A 20,104-nucleotide genomic window follows, 5' to 3' on the forward strand; every position below is an offset into this window, starting at 1 on the left:
TGGTTGGGTTGAGGGGAGCACAGGGCCTGCAGCCAGAGTCTGTGGTTCCTCAACTGCCTGTTGACAGCCTGCACCCAGGGCTTGGGGCACTGGAGCAGAGCCAGAGTCCCAGGGCCCAGGAAGATGCTCATAGGAAAGGACTGGAGCCAGGGAGGGAGGGAGGCAGGCAGGCTCATGCAGCCACGGCAGCCAGCCAGGTCACTGGGGGGCTGAAGCCTGGCTCTGTGCTCTCTGTTGCATTGGAGGGTTGGCATGTCTCAGGGCAAAAAGCACACAGTGGGAAGTCTGCCATCACCACAACCCTGAAGTAGATGGTGTGATGTGGCGTGCACTCAGGCACCTGGGTGCCATGGGTGTGTCTCCTCCTCCTCCTCCTCATTTGAAAGGAGTTTCAAATGTCTAGGTCAGCACCTGGGCGTTGGACAGAGAGCAGCTAACTAGTTCTTTCTGAGGTGGCTGGCAGGTGGAATGCTGCCCCGTGGCTGAGGTGGGCGGTGGGGTAGAGACCAAAATAGCCTGCTATGTGCTAAGGCTCAGGTTTTGTGCAAGGGGATTCTTGGAGGCACCACAAAAGAAGAACCCCATCTGCATGTCTCTGCAGAAACCTTGGTTGGGTGCAAGGAAGGAGAAAGGGTGGGAAGGAGTATATTTGCTCTTTCCACCACTATGCAGGTTACCTTCTTCCAAAGAGATCCATTGAGGACATGGAACACAGAGGCTGAGCGACCTGGTGGACACCAGGAGAGGGTGTGCTGTGCAACAGGGGGAGAAGGGGCTAGACCTGCCTGACCATGGTGGATGCAAAGGGGGCACTGAACAGGTTTGTGGGCCTTGGGCAAGGCGGTGAGCTGCAGGGCTTCGCCATTATCCAGAAAACCTCCGTAAACGCTGTTGCAAATCCTTTACAACCTCTCTGATTTTCTCCTTGGGAGAAAATTCTAGAAGCAGAAACCTTAGCTCAGAAGACATGAGCGTATTTGTCTTGGAGATACAGAAACTCATGGACACGCCATGCCCTGGCAACGAGGATGCAGGTCTTGTGGCCTCTCTGCTTCCATTTTGATGTCTTGCCTTCTATGTTAGGTGAAAATATATCTCATTAAGTGTGTGTCCACAGGCCTTTTATCCCTACTTTTCCATTAAATGCCTGTGACTATACACGGTGATGTGTCTTGTGGGGTCTTAGTGTCTGATCGTGAAAATTCTCAAACTCAACTGGTTACAGGTTTGCAGAACTCATGGAAAAGCTGCATTCAAGCCAATCAAGAATTAGTAAAGGGGAACTGAGTGAGTTGAGGAACATGAGCCTACCTTTGTGACTCTTGTTTGAAATGTTGCTGGTTCTTTAGTATTTCTTCTTCCAGATTTAGAGAAACTTTATCTGAAAATACCCATGATCTACAGAAATGTGATGAAGTATTTCTGTGTGAACAAATGGGAAAATTTAACTTCTCTCCCTTCCTGAACCCTCCATCATTCAGAAATTCTCAGGGAGAATTCTTTCTTCCAAGGTACTTAGGATTATTAGCACAAGTTCAGCACAAGCGCCTTTTTCCTGTAACAGGACACCGCTAGAAACATTGGTTATTTTACCAAGGGATTGAGTGAAATGTCCAATTTGACAGTTATGTGTATAGACTCAGATAATGACCAGACAATTTTCAGGAATTAAGGGTGACTTTGTGGAGCCCCTTGTCAATAGCGGCTTCACACCTTGATGACACAGTGCTTAGGAGCCTTGCCAGATGAGTAGGGAATGTTACCTGTTGGCAGGTATAGGAACCTCAGGATATTTGGGGGACCTCAAGAAGAGGAATCCACCCAAGTTGACAGGTATTGCAGTCAAGTCTGATGGGAGTATTGCGCTTCGCTTTGGCCTGGACACACTACTGAAAGTTCACTCTAGAGATTCCTCATGAGAAGTTCCAGCACAGCAGGGTTTCAAAATCTGTATGGAACAGTCCATCACTATGCCTGCCAGGCTTAGAATAGATGTTAAGAAACCAAGTGTGCTTGCGGCTGCCTCCTTGCATCTAAGAAACCGTCCCAAATCTGTTAAACTGAAAGCCATCACCCATGTGGACTGGCACCCGCTGCCACCACCGCCAGGCGTTTATGTGCCTCACAATGGGTCCCATGAAGCTCTGAATCTGTTTAGTTGATAATCAGGTTTGGGGACCTCTTTGTAGGGTGGCAGTGTTTTCAGATTGGGAAAATCCTATCAGAACTATACCCCAAATCATCCCAGAATCCTCTAGAAGCTGGTTGTTGAAGGGCTTGCCCTTAAGATCAGTAGCATAGTCTCTGGTTAGGAGTGAAGCAACTTCGATCTCCAAGGTATAGGTTACATTCATATTGTGTGGTCATTAGTTGTTGGTTTCTTATTTCTTTTTTTGAGTTCCAGGGTCCATGAGAGGCATGTCTTAGAAAGGAAGACCAGAGGCTCATTTCAGCCAAATAGAGTTGTGAGGAAAGAAAGAAAGCAAGACTAACAGAGTCACTCACATAGAGTAGAAAAGACATTGAGGAGGTAGAGTATATGCATATCTCCAATGGGAGTTCCGTGTCATTGAAGTTACAGGGTAGAGGAATGAGAATGCATGTCAAAGGTGAATGAAGATTCAAGGAGAAGTAAGCAACCCTAGGACGGTCATGCAAAATGCAGTTGAAATAGGGTTTATGCAGATCTTCTGTTTGGTTTATGGGAGCAGCAGAAACTTTATTTAGACTCCTGTCACTAGTTGCACATGGTGATTGACCTCTGGGCCATTTCCTGGCCCACATCCTCCTGCTTGGGTCTGGCAAAGATATCGTGGAACTCCCAGTAGCCAGCTGACCGTGCATGTATCATTTGAAGGTCTGCCAGCAGCAATGCTAAATCTTTAAATTTCGGGATTCTGTGGTTTTGGCCTCTTTGAGTTTGTGCTCTCTGCTGGAAGGGAGGGGCATGCTTTCAGTTTTGTGTGACATTGTGTCTTCCCAAGTGCGGTTTCTGAGACCTCAACTAAAAGCTCTCCCTGTTTTTACAGGTGGTGCTTCGAAACTAAGGTGACTGGACCTCGTTGGCAGCATCCAACACGTCTGGCCTCTGTCTCTTCAGTGCAGATTCAAGTGCAAAATATACAGGAATGTGACCTCTGTCATCTCCCTGGTGGATGTATATCACAGTTGTAAGTTGTCATGGTTCTGAACCTCCTGCCAGGGTTGAGGTTTAGGCCTTGACTGGGGTATCTTTTTTGCCAGCTTCTGTCTTTCTTCTGGAGGGAAAAATACCCCTTGTCGATTAACTTGGAGAGGTACCCTGAACCAGAATGTTTAGAGTTGGCTGCTTGTGGAAGATGACTTAGTTGCACATGTGGAGAAGGTTCTGCAAGTCCCTGCCCCACAAAATACTTCTGAGCTCCAGGTTGCCTCTGGTAGCAGAATCCTGAGTTATTGCAACCTGACCTTGAATAGACATTCTCTCGACGATCAACTATCTGCCCACACTTGCTTCATTGGGCCATACATCTAGAGCAAAGAATCCCGGGCCTCTTTACAAATGGATGTCTGAGTGGACTTCCGCACATGTGTTCTCTCTCTCTTTCTCTCTATCTCTATGTTTCTTTTTGTGGGCGGAGTGGGAGTTGCAGAGGATGAGAGAGACACTTCAACAGGCTCCACATGCCTTCCATAGCCTGACACGGGCTCAATCCCATAACCCTGACGTCATTACTGGAGCCAAAGCCAAAAGTTGGTCCCTTAACTGAAAGAACCACGGAGGCATTCCTGGACAGTCTTTGTGTTTATGGAAGGGACCGTTAGAACCCCCTTCTGTTCTAAAATCTACCGAATCGGGGAGTATTTCCACATCTGCTGTGGTCATACACCCTCTCAGGCCCAGAGATACATAGCTGTTCTTGGTGGTGGAGAAAAGCCCTGGGCTCCCATGTTCTCATAGTCAGGGAGGAAGCCCTCACTGCCTGATGCTGAACTGTCGAGGTTTTCCTGCCCTGATCCCAACAGGTCTTCCAGAAGAGCTTCTTTGTAAAAGATGAAATTAATTTGCCAGCCCCCGGTTGGCACAGTTGGGTAAGCATCTGCCCTTGGCTGAGGTAGGATACCTGAATGCTGGATATCAAGCCCTGTATTGAGCACCCTTCTCCATCTTCCTTGCTGAGCGACCCTGACTGTTTTGCACTCTCTCTAGCTCTGTCATTCTCCGATATGTGAAGTAAATAGAAATATTTCTAACCATGTAATTAATTTGTAAATCCTTTGCATTTTGTAAGGACAATATTAGTAGAATTAAGGACACATGAGAGGTAGATCACAAACCATGTGTTGAATTTTGTGGCCATTCATCCTTGCGCGATATACATACGTCGATAGGTTAAGGTTTTCTTGAACATACATTGAGGGTGCACTTGAGATGGCTTTGCTGGCAGGAGGTGATTTTATTAAAGCACAGGGATATGACCCTTGGGTAGAAAGGGTTGCTTGCTAGGGTCGTGACGGGAGGCTGACTCTCTGGGATAGCATTGGGGGAGGTCAGGCAAAAGGGAGGTTTTGCAAGAACGTGGCAGGAGGACAGAGGACACCCAGGATACGGGAGGCTTTGCTTTTGTGAAGGGAAGGTGGTTTTTCCTACTAGGAAGGCATGAATTGAAAGATGGCGCGGAGCTTCCTGGAGGAATGTTACTTTCCTTCTCTCACAGGTCCTTCCCAAGGGACTGCAGGTTTGAAAAGAAGCTGTCCTACGGACATTTCCTTTGGCCTCAGGCTCCCTCAGTGTCATGGAGGGGAGGGAGATGTCAGGGCTTCAGGAAATGGCAGATCCGGGCCTCTGGCAGGTCGCTAGGCTCTCGTTAAGCAGGCCTCTTCCTGCAGAATCACGAGGACTTTTCAAAACCGAGGGAGACTCCGGTCTTGCCGGGTTTTGATCTCCATCTGTGGAGAATCTGTTTTTTCCTTTCCTCAGCTTGAGAGCAGTCAGAGTGCCTGAGGGATGTCCCCCGTATCTCAGGTTGGGGGGCAGTGTGGCGTGCCAGTGCCTGTTTGGTGCTCAGCTAGCCTTCTCCTCCCTCCTCGTGTGCCCCTGACCAGTGCAGAGCTTTGTGTGGTTAAGGTTGTTGAAGGAAGACAGTCTCATCTTCTGTAGCTTCTTCCTGCTGAATAGGGGCATAGAGCTGTCCCTCCCTGTGGGTCATTGCTGGTCAGGTGGGGGAGGCCCAGCTGGGGGAGGCCTCTTCTGTCAGAGTCATAAAAGGAAGAGGTCGCTGAGTGCAGGGGAGAACTTGTGACTGGATCTTCCTGAGCGGAAAGGACCATTTGTCATCTGGAAGTTACTGCAGTGAAGGGTTTCTGGCACCACCTGCAGAGACCGGGCATGGGGTGGGAAACAACACAGCGGGGTTAGAAGAAGAAAGAGAAGGAGAATCCCCATGAAGAGTCCTCTGATAGTGGGTGAGAACCCTTCCCCAGGCCAGGAGTTGAGCCAGTCCTTAAGGAGAGGAATCCTTGGAAGTGGGGATTTGAGCAGTGGTGTCTGGTAGAAACCCAGAGTTCTCTTTGAGATCATGGGGAATGTATGCATAGCATTGTGTCTTTCGATGGGCACAGGCTCCACCTTGTGCAGCAGTTACCACCTCTGAAGCCTTTGTGTTCTGTAGAACTGCTTTATGCGTTGGGTTCATTCCCGTATTTCACTGAGAAATCCTGTTTGGGGTGACACGGTGGGCCTTGACTGTGTACTCAGTAAGGACTTCCCCATGCCCCACGACATCCTCCATTCCCAAAGAGGGGCAACGATGGATGCCAGGTGGCCACGTCAGTGGAACAGAGCACCCGTGCACCATTGCTTAAAATGGGGAAGGTGGGCTGGGTCGGTGATGGTTTTCATGATGCGCCCATGCATTTGGCCCAGGCCAAATGTCTGGCAGCCTCTGGAGCTTGGGGAAGCCATGGGCCCAGGTTAGAGCTTCATGGCCATTGCGTCCCAGCTAGGGGCCCTTATCGAATCCCCAGTCTCCTTAAACCGCAGTCAGGCTTTCAAGGGCTCCTTGGGTTGGGAGGAACGTGCAAGCATTTCAGGCCCATATCGGGTTGGCGGGTTCTGGCTTGGGAAGAAGAGCCTTTTCTGTCAATTGCTTCATGGGCGACAAGGATGAGGAAGGCCTGTCAGAGTCCGGATAAATTCTTGTATGATTTGTTGCCAATGAGAACCAACAGGTGGGCACTAGGATCTCTGCTTTGGGGGCAGACATGTTTGCTGACAGGCTTTGGCCTCAGCAGTCCGAGTTCGACTGATGACAGCACTCCTGGTTCTTCTTACCGCCTTTCCCTGAAACTGTTGCCGTTGCTAAAGCACCTGTCCTCCACGTTTTCGTAGGGGCCTCTGCAGTGTGGTGGACTTCAGAACCTTTCCAGAGTTAGGAGCCATGGGCGTAGAGCAGTCGGGTCCAGGCCTAAGGATCACTGGGTTTCCAGTTGTGCTGGTTTCGGGTGTTAGTTCAGGCATATCTGGAAGTGGAAGGTGGTACTTGGTAATATCATGGGCCTGCTGTCATGGTTTGGTGGCCTTTGTTCTCTGGGACACTCTGGAGCTGATGCCAGGTCCTTACAGTCAGGGGTTATCCCTGTATGAATTTTCCCATGAGGGCAATTGGATGCTTAGCTAAAGCCTTTGTTTTCCAGTGTACCTGAATAGGGGTGGCTTCTTGGATCACTGGGACTGGGAGGGAAGAAACCATTGCAAGAAACCCTTTTGACTGGAGGTCTCGCTGGGAGATCCTCGTTAGTAGGAATCGCCGGTGAGTGGGAGAAAACTTGTCCGGGAGATAAGGGCACCCCAAGTGCACCCTCCACTCCAGGTGGAGAGCGAGGTCCTTCATTGTCCCCATAAGTCCCCAGAGAACTCTGTGGAGTGGTGCGTGTTCTCTGGCTTTGAGGGAAAGAATTCCTCATCCCAGCCCCATCCAGCTGGTCAAGGTGCTCGTTGAGTTCCACAATCGTGGAGGAATCAATCGCATGGTCCAGTTGCTGAATGAACCTTGAGCCCATGGGGTCCCGGTGTTATGCCCGCAGAATAAGGAGCAAGGGGACTGCCCACCCACGAGCTAATGTGGCCATGTTTCTGAGGGTGACCTCAAGTTGTCTAGCTTAGTTAAGTGACATATTTGGAAAGGCCACCAGAGTTAGACGGGAACATGCACAAAGGTGGGTTCTTGAAACTGACTTTTCCTCTTCAAAAGAACACTCCTTTCCAGAGACAGCCAACTCAGGGCTCATGTCCTTGGAAAGCACCCTGGGATCGACTCGAGGGGCAGCAACCCTACCCCTGCTGGATTACCCGAGGGTGTTGCCTCGGAACCGCCCCTGTCTCTTCCACGCACAGGACCATGACCAATGCTGGGCTCAACACTGGCAGCGGCCCCACAAAATGGGCCCCGCTCAGCCTGTGTGTTTGGCAGAAGCAAGAGGTGTAGCGAGGAGAGGCTGTCCCTCATCTGAGCTCTGACTCGGGAGCCCCCAGACACCACGCCAGAGGAACTGGGGCCCCATGACAGAATTTCCTCGGGGAAAACTTGGGCCTCAGGGATGGCAATGCTAGACACCTAGGACGTACCGAAATGGGACCTAACATTCCTTTGGAAGCACGTTAAAAGCATGGCACATTTGACTCTGGTTGAGCCCTCCAAGTCAAAGGGTCTCAAGAAGCATTTCCTGAGCCCTGAATGAATAGTCGACAAGATTTTTCTGAAACTCACATTTTGTTAGCTGCTGTTGTATTTGTTGTGTATGTAATAACGTGCGGCTGGAGCTTTGACAATTCTCTAGGGCCTTCATTGCTCAGTTAACTCATTTGTGCAATGGAAGAGGGAAGAGGCTGTACTAGCTAGCCACCAAGGCCCTTTCCTGACTCTAACATTGCCTAGGTCCCCAGTTATTATTTATTATGTATTCATTTGTTATTTGTTACATATAAGCATGACAGTATCCTGAAAGCATCGAAGGCTGTGTGATGGTGGAAGGTCTGGGACAAATTTAAGAAGAGCGAGGTGAGCTGGAGCTGAGAGGGTGGGCATGCAGGCTACACAGGAAATGTCACCCCTTTGGAGAGTTTGTGAGGGCATGGTCAGGATGAAAGGCTCACCAGCCATAGCGAAGGAAATTCTGTCATCACCCCTCCCTGAATACCCACTCCTCCCCTCATTTTCCATTCCCCATTTGCCATTGTTGATGGCGTCTAGAAAGATGCAGAGGTTCCTGCTCTCCTGGCCTTATAGACGTACAGGATGGTAGTGCAGGCACGAGGTTATCTGCTTTGGCCTTATTTGAAAAATGAAAAAAAAAAACTTGAGTCTGAGAAGGTGACTGACCAAGATCATGCAGTTTGTTGGTGGCAGAACCATGGTTAAGTCAGGTCTGCGAATTCCCAGGCCACGGCTCATTTTGTAACTGTTAATAAAGGCAAAGATAGTTTCTTATTAAGACCTTTTGAAAGTTGTAAGAAACAAACATTAAACATTTATTTTTTATCTTGCCTTAAACACCGCATCTCTTTTTTCCAGAGGTTGCTTGGATTTTCTGACTTCCGGGGATTAATAGTGTTCACAGGAAAACAGATGAACAGCATGGCTTGAGATTTTTAATTTTTAATTTTTCCCACATCAGTTCTGAAAAAGCCATAGTGTTTCCTCCTTTAGGCTACTGGTAAATGTTAAACTCATCTTCTCATGTTTTTAATTTTTCTCTGTCACAGAACCTAAATTGGTAATAAATCAATAAGAAACAAATGTTTACATTCACTCAGTGAAAAGTATCATGTCTAAGCTCAACATCTATCTGAGCCACACATGGACACGTAAGTATCTTGTATGTGGAGCTGTGTAGGCAGGTAAATCCAGGAACTGCAAGGCAGGCCAAGTCTCTTCTAACTTCCTTCTTCCTTCCTTCTTCCTCAGCTGTCCCTCCTCCACTAAGAGCAGAAAATGAACACATCTCAGGTGATCTTTTTGTTTGTTTATTTCCACTTTGTTTCAAAATGAGTATTCTAAAATTTGAAAGGAATCATATTTTTAAAACAAAAAAATAGAGGGCTCCTGGGGGGCTCAGTGGGTGAAAGCCCCTGCCTTTGGCTCAGGTCATGATCCCAGGGTCCTGGGATCGAGCTCCACATTGAGCTCTCTGCTCAGCAAGGGAGCCTGCTTCCCTCTCTCTCTGTGCCTGCCTCTCTGCCTACTTGTGATTTCTGTCTGTCAAATGAATAAATAAAATCTTAAAAAAAACCCGAAAAGATAGAAATAGGCAAGAATTACTTGAAGGGAAGTATATCAAGTATATCAAGCAAATTCAAAGAACAGTTGGTAGAATGAGAAGCAGGACTCTTAATTTCACAGAGTTGTGCAAGTTGTAAAACTTCCTTTGATTTTTCTAATAACAACACTGAAATTGCCTATAATCATTTCTGATAGACACAGCATTGTACTAGAAGTGTATGGATGCTTTTCAGGGGACCGAACAATGAGGTCTGAGTGGACAGCCCTCTCATGGTCCTGCTTGATCCATGAATAGGACTTTGAAGATCTGGTGGAATGGAGGGACCACATGTCCTCCAGATGACTCTCCCTAAGGGTTTGTGTCAGTTTGTTCACATCTCTAGCTTGAATAGCCGACTGTTCTGGCTTTGGTTTCTGCATTTCTCATTCATATTTCAACTTCATGAATGCATTCTTGCTTCTTTGACATTCACCTGAGCTCTGGAAAAGGCTACCAAATTGTAGTCAAATCCAGTTTCTGGCTTTAGTCTTACTTGACCATCCTGCAGCATAACCCTCAGTCTCTGTTGTCTCTGACACTTGCCTGCTAGCTTTCCTTTCTTAACTCTGATACATCTCCTTACTGTTCCTCACAAAGTTGTCTTTCCCTTTTGCCCCAGACGTTGCCTCTCCTTGGGTTTGTTGCCCAACCATCCTTGGCTCACTGCTTTTCTTCAGTCTGTGTTTTTCCCTGACTGGTCTTCTCTCTCTCTCTTTTTAATGAAATACTTCTGAATTAGTAATAACATGGTTAAAGGTTAAGTGATGTTCCCTCAAGGAAGGGTGACATTTTTCATCTCAACTGAGACACTTCCACTGAGAATGAAAGAGGTTCCATAAAGTTATGATGGTACAGCTGTCTATATTGGGACAGTACCAGACAAACTGGAGTTATGGTCCTCTTGCTGTAGATATGTCTGTCTGTATTGTTTGTCCTAGCAGTGCTGCTTTTTTCAGGTAAAGGATACTCTTGTATGCCCCCTACTGTTATTTAGAAGGGAATCCATCATCTTTAGGGCTTTCAGAACTTAGATGCAGCTGTATACCACTGGCATCCTGTTAAAATGCAGATGCTGATTTAGTAGATCTGGTGGGGACCCTGGGTTTTGCATTTCTAAAAAGCTCCCAGGTGAAGCTGACTCTGCTGCTCAGGGAGCCACACTTTGAGTAACAAGTCTATACATGATTTTCTGTTCTTTCTTTGATTTTTTGTCACTTCTTAAAAGCCCATCCAAGACATCTGTATCTAAACAAACATGGATTGTTTCTTTGTTATAACTGCACAGTAATTCAAGCATGGACGTTCCATAGTTAGTTAACTGTTTATTATTAGTTATGCACTATTTCAAACCTTTTGCTATTACAAACCATGTTCTAGTGAATGACCTTGTACATATAGGTTTTTTCTATCTGATAAATTCCTAGAAGTGTGCTGCCAGGTCAACGGGTGCATAGAATTGATAACTCGATCATTCAGGATTTTGGTATCATTTTGTGTCACTCCCATCAACACCACATCCATGCTTGTTTGTCCACAGCTTCACCCATAGAACATGTGCTTCAACTTCTGGAATTTTGGCAGTGGAAAGAGAAACGTGGTATTTTATGAAGTTTATCTCTGCAAGCTTCTTATTTATGAGTGAGATTAAGTATTTTTTCATGTATCTGAAAGGTGTATTTACGTTTCTGTGAACCCTCTGTTCATATCTTTTGCCCATTTTGCTCTTAGGTTTGTGGCTTTTTTTGTTTTTCTTCTTCTTCAGTGTCTAGCTCTTTATAGATTAGGGATACCAGTGCTTGTCCATTTTATGGGTTGCAAACTCTTATTTTATAGGATGTGATTTGTCTTTTGATAGTTGACCCTGGTGTTTTCTCCCCCATGCAGGTATTCTGTTTCAGAATGCCACCTTTCACTTAGTCATTTCTTTAGGCTCCCCTTGGCTGTGACAATTTCTCAGACTTCCCTGGTTTTTGATAACCTGGGCAGTTTTGAGGAGTACAGTTAGGTGTTTTGTAGAATGTCCCTCAACTGGGAATTGTCTGCTGTTGTTTTCATGATTAGACTGAGGTTATGGGTTTCTTGGAGGAAGACCACAGAGATAAAATGTCCTTTGGTCTTATCATATCAAGGGTTAGTGCTCTGGACATGACTTATTACTTTGTTTTCTCTGTCCTCATACTGTACTCCTTGGAAGGAAGTGGGCAATTACACTATACCACTTACACTATACCTCCTTCCTGTTGGAGTAGCTACATGATTATGTACATAAATTATCAGGAATTCTGCATAGGAGATTTTTCTGTTCTCTCCTATTTACTAATCCATTTATATCAGCACGAATTCGTGGCTAGTTATTTTATATTTTGGTTATAGTACAATGATACCTTGTTCCTTTTGTTGCTCAAGTTGTTCCAGGTTGGTTAGTAAAAGCATCTTCTAGTGGCACCTGGGTGGCTCAGTTGGTTGAGTGTCTGACTCTTGATTTTAGCTCAGGTCATGATCTCAGGGTCCTGGGATCCATCCCCAGGTTGGGCTCTTTGCTGAGTGTGGGGCCTGCTTGAAATTCTCTCTCTCAGGGTGCCTGGGTGGCTCAGTGGGTGAAAACCTCTGCCTTCGGCTCAGGTCGTGGTCCCGGGGTCATGGGATCGAGCCCCACATCGGCCTCTCAGCTCAGCAGGGAGCCTGCTTCCCCCTCTCTCTCTGCCTGCCTCTCTGCCTACTTGTGATCTCTGCCTGTGAAATAAGTAAGTAAGTAAGTAAATAAATAAATAAATAGAAATTCTCTCTCTCTCCCTGTGCTCCTCCCTGCTGCTTATGCTTTCTCTCCTTTTGCTACTTTCTCAAAAACAAGTAAATTAATTTTTTAAAAAGCACCTTCTGTCGCTTCCTGTGTCTATTGACATACCCGGTTATTGTTTGAATATTTCTACCTTACTCTGTGGCAGTAGATTTTCCAGGTGCATCTTCTGTCTTTCCTGCCCTAGAATTAGCCATTTTTGCCCCCTAAGTAGTTCTGGTTCTATTCATTGGAGCATAGTATGAGAAACCAAGATTGGGGGACTAGATGTGTCTGTTGTGACTGTTAAGTCATTGTTCAAAGACCCACTCAGCTAACTGAACAGGGTGTTTGTGTATACTCACTCATGTATATACACGTGTCTAAAAATATTTTAGTATGTCACCATCTTTATCTATAGTAAGCTAAGTATTCACACTGTTGTCTCCTCTTGTAAGCATTACCAGATGCAACATTCTAACCTTCTCTCCTTGCTTGTCTGTAATCTCCTGCACTAACAGTGAGAATCCAGCTAACATCAGGATTTCATTTATTTGATAGTTCAATTCCAGAATACACATACATGATTTCAGAGTTGCATACATGATTTCAGATTGGTTAACCCATGGATGCTTGATTCTCCCAGTTTGGGACCATTTGGATTAAGGTGTTAGAAATATTCACATGTAGGTTTTAAAACACAAGTTTTCAAAAACATAGGATGTGAAATTGCTGTGTTTGTTATGTATGTATGTATGTATGTATGTATGTATGTTTAGCTTCGCAAGAAATTGCCAAACTATTTCTACAAAGTTGCTGTATCAGTTTTTGTTCCTACCAACTATGAATGAGAATCTTGTTGTTCTGATTCTGGACCTGAAATTGGCACTGTCATTATTTTTGATGTAACCATTCCAATACCTGTGTCATGTTGTCTGCATATTCCCACTGAGGTGATGTGGAGCATCTATCTGTTTGTGTATTTATTTGCTATCCTTATATCTTTGGTGAAAAGTTTGTTCAAATCTTTTGCATATTTGTCATTTGGTCATTTCTTTTCTTATTATTGAATCATTAAGAGCTCTTTTGTGATGTTGGACACAAAGCCTTTATTAGATACCTGTGTTCCAAATATTTTCTCCCTGTCTGTGCCTTATCCCTTCATTTTCTTAAAAATGTCTTTCACAGAGCAGAAGACTTTATTTTTAATAATATCCAACACATGCTTTTCCCTGTGGAATATGCTTTTGCTGTTGAATCTAAAAACCCATCCCCCAAACCAGTGTCCTAGAGATTTTTCTCCTGTATTTTTATATTTATATCTCTGATTCATTTTTAGTTAATACTTGTGTAAGGTCTGTGTCTAGTTTCATTTCTTTTGCATGAGTGTTCGGTTGTTCGAGCACCATTTGTTGAAAGACTATCTTTTCTCCTTTTATTCCTTTTGTGCCTTTGTCAAAAAATGTTTGACTTTATTTTGGTAGATCTATTCCTGGTCCTTGTAATCTGTTCTGTTGATCTGTGTGTCTCTCTCAGCACTAACACACTGTCTTGGTGGCTAGTAGCTTTATAGTAAGTCTCAAGACCAGGTGAGGTGAATTCTCATTTTTCTTCCACATTGTGTTGGCTATTCAATTTTTTTTTTAAACTTTTTTTAAAGATGTTATTTATTTGTCAGAGAGAGAGAACAAACAGGGGATGTCACAGGCAGAGAGGGCAGAGGGAGAAGCAGGCTCCCCTCTGAGCAAGGAGCTTGACTCAGGACTTGATCCCAGGACTCTGGGATCATGACCTGAGCCACCCAGGTGTCCAGTGTGTTGGCTCTTCTAGATATTTGCCTTTCTGTGTAAACTTCAGAATCTTCTTGTCATTATCTGCAAAATAACTGTGAGGTTTTATTTGGATTTTATTGAATTTATCGATTAAGTTGGAAAGAATTGACCTCTTAGCCATATTGAGTCTTGCTACTGATGAATACGAACTCTCTCTCCATTTATTTAGATCTTTGATTTCTTCCATCAGTTTTGTCTTCCTGTGTATATGTATTGTGTTAGATTTTATACTTGAGTACCCTTTTTAGGGGTGTATTGTAAAGAGTATTTTTTTCATTTGAAAATTTGGAATTCAATTCTTTATTCAGATATAGGAAAATAGTTGACTTTTTTACATTGACCTTGTATCCTATGATGTTTTGGTATTTCCTCATTACTTCCAATAGAATTTTTTTATAAGATACTTGAGATTTTCTACATAGACAATAATATTGACTTCAGATAGAGTTTTGTTTTTCCTTTTAAATGACACACCCTCATTGTCTCATGCCCTCTTTCCACGCACCTTCCCTCTGGTAATCACCAGTTTGTTCTCTATATTTGTGAGTCTCTTTTTTGGGGTCTCTTTTATGCTTTGTTTTGTTTCTTAAATTTCACATATGGTTGAAATCATAGGATATTTGTCTTTCTTTGACCTATTTCATTTAGTATTATACCCTCTAGATTTATCCGTGTTGTTGCAAATGTTAAGATTTCATTCTTTTCTCTGGCCAAGTACTAGTCTATTAGCTATCTATATAATCTCTATATCTCTCTCTATATATATATCTATATATACACCACGTCATTTTATCCACTCATCTATTGCCGGGCTCTTCCATATCTTGCCTACTGTAAATAGTGCTGCAATATAAACGTATCTTTTCAAATGTTTTCATTTTGTTTGAGTAAATACCCAGTAATGGAATTACTGGAACATATGACAGTTCTATTTTTTTTTTTTAATTTATTTATTTGTCAGAGAGAGAGTGAGCGAGAGCGAGCATAGGCAGACAGAGTGGAAGGCAGAGTCAGAGGGAGAAGCAGGCTCCTGCGGAGGGCAAGGAGCCCAATGTGGGACTCGATCCCAGGACGCTGGGATCATGACCTGAGCCGAAGGCAGCTGCTTAACCAACTGAGCCACCCAGGCGTCCCATGACAGTTCTATTTTTAAATTTTTGAGGAACCCCCACATTGTTTTCCATAATGGCTGCACCAGTTTTCATCCCCACCATCAGAACACAAGGTTCCTATTTCTTCACATTATCACCAACTCTTGTTCTTTCTTGTTCTTTTTCTGCAGGCAGAGTCCCAGGCTGGCAGGAGAAGTGGGCGTGGTCGCTGGGACAGCCCTCCAAAATGGGTCAGGTGACCTTTCAAACTCTGGGGAGGTGAAGGGTTCCTAACATCACAGCAGCACGTGGGCCATACCGTAGGCGGATTTTTCTGGACCCATCAGACAGCCTGTGCAAGACGTGAGGATGAGTGAAATGTGCTGACTGGAATGGAGGTTGTGTTGTCTTCTGGGGTTTCTGTCCCCAGGGGATATTCAGGCCGGTGGGGTGGGGGCAAAGGGGCAGGTTATTTGGGGCCGATGTGCCTTGCTTCGGAAGCGACCTTGTGTTTGAGCAGGAAGGCGGGGGCTGCAGTTGGATCTGGCACCTGGGCCCACGTTGGTTACCACGGTGGTTGGGTTGAGGGGAGCACAGGGCCGGCCGGCTGGAGTCTGTAGCCCCTCAACTGCCTTTCATGGCCTGTACCCAGGGCCCGGGGCACCTGGGGACAGCCAGAGTCCCAGGGCCCAGGCAGATGCTTATTGGAAAGGATTAGAGCCAGGGAGGGAGCGAGGGAGGGAGGCCCAGGGAGCCACAGCAGCCAGCCAGGTCGCTGGGGTGCTCAAGCCTGACACTCTGCTCTGTGCTTTATTGGAGGGTTGGCGTTTATCAGGGCAAAATGCGCACAGTGTGAACTCTGCCATAGTCACGACCCTGAAGTGGAAGGGTGTTGTGGAAGGGGAAGGTAGTCAGTCGTTGTTGGTTTTTTGTTTTTTTTTTTCCCTTGTTGAGTACCAGGGCCCATGAGAGGCATGTCTTAGCAAGGAAAGACCAGACATCCTTTTCAGCCTCATGGAACTCTTGGCAGGCAATTGGCCAAGCATGCTTTAGGGGAAGGCCTTCCAGCAGCAATGCTAAGACTTTGACAGATGGCGGGGCCCTGTGGCTTTGGCCTCCTTGAACCTGCCCTCCCTGCTGGGACGGAGGGGCCTGCTTCCATCATGGGTGACTCTGTCTCTCCCCACGTGCGGGTCTTGAGACCTCGACTGAATGCTCTCCTTGTTTTTACAGGTGGTGCTTTGAGGCTCAGGGGACGTGACCTACTGGGCAGCATCAAGAGCGTCTGGCTTCTGTCTCTTCAGTGCAGATTGTAGTGCAGCACGTCCAGGAGTGTGACCGCTGTCATCTCGCTGGTGCACGTGCATCGCAGTGGTAAGTTGTCTTGGTTCTGATTCCTCGGTGTGAGGGTGTCATTGCTGGCTAGGGAAGAAGGGATAGCTGAGCCCATTCCTTTGCTCATCAGACCGGGAGGATTTTCTTGTGTGCGAATCCTGCCAGGTCCTTCCTGTGTTGGCTCCGTGAGGAATGGGATTCCCATATGGGATGTCCTCGCATTCAGCCACAGCGATGATGCAGGGGGTCCCAGGGGTGCCTGCACCTCGCTCCCATGTGAGGGATGAAGCACACTCTGAGATGGTAGCGGGCGCCTCAGGCCTGAGCCCCACCTGAAGCTTCTCCCACCAGGATACCGGGCTAGTGGCTCTCCCTGTGTGAGTTCTCTGGTGTTGGGAAAGGGCCCACTTCTGGCTGAAGGCTCTGCCTCAGTGACGGGAGACAAGGGTTTGTACTGTGTGATTTCTGTGGCGGTGAGCAAGGTGGGCGCTCTGGGTACAGGTGGGGCCCCAGTGATGACAGACACGGGTTTCTCTGCTCTGAGTTGTCTGGTGTCTCCAAATGTGAGACCTGTATTGAATGGCTCTTCCACGTTGACCGCATTTGTCGGGGTTGCCGCCAATGTGGATCCTCAGATACTGGCTAAGGGTGTGGCTGGCCTAAATGCTTTTCCCTGAAGATGAAATTCAGTTGGTTTCTGTCTGTGGGAATGTGCCCATGGCCTCAAAGAGATGTATGTTGCTGTGAGCTCTTGTGCAGCAATCCCAGCACATGGCTTCTACCCCGTGTGAGGTCCTGGACATGAAGAAGAGCAGAGCTCTCTGAAACAAGGGTCCCCCACCTTCTTTCCATCACTGAGGTGCGTCTCCAGTGGTCTTACTGTGTACAGAGCTGAGCACTGCCCTGGAGTTGTTCCCCCCATGTGTATCACTTCTCCGTTCCCCGGAAGGGTGAGTTCTCTCGTGTCTCCCGAGGTTAGAGCCCCGACTAAAGGCTCTCCCACACTGGGGAGATGGGTGTGCTGCGATCGAGGGTGAACGAGCTCTGATGTCCCTGGCACCAGGGACCCATGGCTGAAGGCTCTTCCACATTGTCAGCGAATACAAGGCTTGTCTTCCCAGGACACAGCACACCGGGAGTGAGGTGAGGCACGTGAGACCTCTCCGTGCTGTGCTCCAGCATTGCCCGGGTTCCTGTGCAGTGTGAACTTTGTGCTAATGGCCAGAGCACGAGGGGCTGTGGCAGGATCGCTCACTCAAGTTTTTCCCTTTCCCTGACTCAAGGAACGCGTTCTAGCCCCTCCCTTCAGGAACGGTCGCTGCGTCTACCCCTGCAAGCCACTTGTAGTCGCGTGCCTTGTTCCTTTTCGGAATTGATAGATCTTTCTACATGGTAGCCTCATACCACGTCAACTGCTGATTAAATTTTTGATGTTTCCGTTTCAAAGACTATATACCCGTGAGTCGTGCTGAAGCCAGTGACTTTTCCAGACACTCGGGCGGCAGCTTGGCTCGAGGCCCATTTCAGCTGAGAAATGAAACTCTTCAGGTCTCTGGTGGGACAGCCCGTATGCTCAGGGTCTTGGATGACAGGGGATTGTGGGGAATGCTTAGCGTAGCCCGTGTCTAGCTCTAGTGTGGAAGGCCAGGGTTCATGACCCTGAAGCTTCCCGTTGACTTGCAGAGAAGCAGACCTTTGAGCTGCCCCCGTGTGGGTCTCCCTTCATCCTTTATAATAGGGAACGAATTGCCATGAGCTCCTGGGTCTTGTACACAAAGAGTGAGTCCCGGAACACTTGGTGAAAAAGTACTGAAGTGCTTTGTGGGTACTAACAGAACAGAAGGAGAAAATGAAAGAGGGGGAGGGAGGAAAGAATACAAAGAATTAAAAGATCATGTAGGGAAGGAAGGGAGGGAGGGAGGGAGGGAGGGAGGGAGGGAGGGAGGGCGGCTTGAAAAAGGAAGAAGAGAAACTGGTAGAGAGGCATTAGGGGAAAGAAGAATTTTGAAAGTTGTGAGACAAACATCTGAGAGTTAAGATTTGAGCTTGATGAGAAAGGAAAGGAATGGAGTCCTCTACTCAGGAGCAGAAACCGGTTGTAGCGTGTTGGTGATGAGAACCTATGGACCAGATAAACCTGCGAGACAAAGAAAATGAGGATGGGAGGCTGGGGAGTTTCAGAAGGGCAACGTCAACCACGTCGAGGACCGAAAGAGGGGCCATGTGAGGGTTTGAGTGCAAGAATCACAGAAGGGTCCAGTCCTCGGAGGACACAGAATGTGCAGTGGGTGAGGTGGATGGAGTCGGAAGGGTTGACAGAAATGGGTTCGTGTTGCAGGGTTGTTTCCACAGGAGCCCTACAGGAGACAGGACTGATGTAGGAAAGAGGTTAGCATTCAAGGCCGATGGTCAAGAAAGAAGTCTTGAGACGGCTCTGCTGGCAGGAGGCAGTTTTTATTAAAGAACAGGGATACGACCCTTGGGTAGAAAGGGCTGCTTGCTGGGGTCGTGACAGGAGGCTGACTTTCTGGGATGGCATTGGAGGAGGTCAAGCAAAAGGGAGGTTTTGCAAGAATGTGGCAGGAGGGCAGAGGACATTGAGGATACAGTTGGCTTTGCTCTTGTGAAGGGAAGGTGGTTTTTCCTGCTAGGAAGGCATGAGTTGAAAGATGGTGCAGAGCTTCCGGGAGGAATGTTACCTTCCTCCTCTCACAGGTCCATCCCAGGGACTGCACGTTTGAAAAGAAACTCTGTCCTACGGACATTTCCTTCGGCCTCAGCCTCCCTCAGTGTCGTGGAGGGGAGGGAGATGTCAGGGCTTCAGGAAACGGAGATCCGGGCCTCTGGCAGGTCGCTAGGCTCTCGTTAAGCAGGCCTCTTCCTGCAGAATCAGGAGGACTTTTACAAACCGAGGGAGACTCCGGTCTTGCCGGGTTTTGATCTCCATCTGTGGAGAATCTGTTTTTTCCTTTCCTCAGCTTGAGGGCAGTCAGAGCGCCTGAGGGATGTCCCCCGTATCACAGGTTGGGGGGTGGTGTGGCGTGCCAGCTCCTGCTTGGCGCTCAGCTAGCCTTCCCCTCCCTCCTCGTGTGCCCCTGACCAGGGCGGAGCCTTGCGTGGTTAAGGTTGTTGAAGGAGGACGGTCTCATCTTCTGTAGCTTCTTCCTGCTGAATAGGGGCGTAGAGCTGTCCCTCCGCGTGGGTCGTTCCTGGTCAGGTGGCAGAGGCCCAGCTGGGGGAGGCCTCTGCTGTCTGAGTTGTAAAAGGAAGAGGCCGCTGAGTGCAGGGGAGAGCCTCTCCTCCCTAAACCTCTTGCTGCTGCCAAACACACAGGCTGAGCGGGGCCCGTTTTGTGGGGCTGCTGCCAGTGTTGAGCCCAGCATTGGTCACGGTCCTGTGCGTCGAAGTGACGGGGGCGGTTCGGGTGCGGTACCCTCGGGGAATCCAGCAGGGGTAGGGCTGCTGCCCCTCGAGTCGATCCCAGGGTGGTCAAGGGGCCCTGGCAGTGCCGCTTTGTCCTGCATGTGTCATGCCCTGCAGGGTTGTCGGGGACTGCAGGGGACAGCGGGAGGAGGAGCAGCCCCTGCAGCAGACGGGAGACAACGGGAAGGCTGCTGTCCCGCCCAGTCCCAGGTGGCCCACTCTCCCCACACAATGGACTGTTGTGGGCCCAGGTGGTTGCCTCGTGTTCCAAGTGTCCGTCATCGGCAGGGCCCGGGCAGCCAACTCTGGGTGTGGCGGCCGACTCAGAGGGTCCTCTCCTCTTGTCC

At 47.6% G+C, this 20,104-nt stretch overlaps 1 protein-coding gene across 1 annotated transcript; it reads left to right on the forward strand.

The window, feature by feature from the left end:
* Nucleotides 1-987: 987 nt before the first annotated feature.
* On the forward strand, nt 988-19,791 carry LOC309857273 (uncharacterized protein; the record flags this gene model as incomplete). Its single annotated transcript, XM_082750034.1, has 5 exons — nt 988-1,034; nt 3,030-3,170; nt 15,191-15,255; nt 16,233-16,311; nt 19,668-19,791. Exons 1-5 carry the CDS (start codon nt 1,012-1,014, stop codon nt 19,789-19,791), a joined length of 432 nt encoding a protein of 143 aa, XP_082606160.1. The 5' UTR covers nt 988-1,011.
* Nucleotides 19,792-20,104: the final 313 nt, after the last annotated feature.

Source organism: Mustela nivalis (assembly GCF_964662115.1).
Source record: "Mustela nivalis genome assembly, contig: HAP1_SCAFFOLD_595, whole genome shotgun sequence".
Lineage (NCBI taxonomy): Eukaryota > Metazoa > Chordata > Mammalia > Carnivora > Mustelidae > Mustela > Mustela nivalis.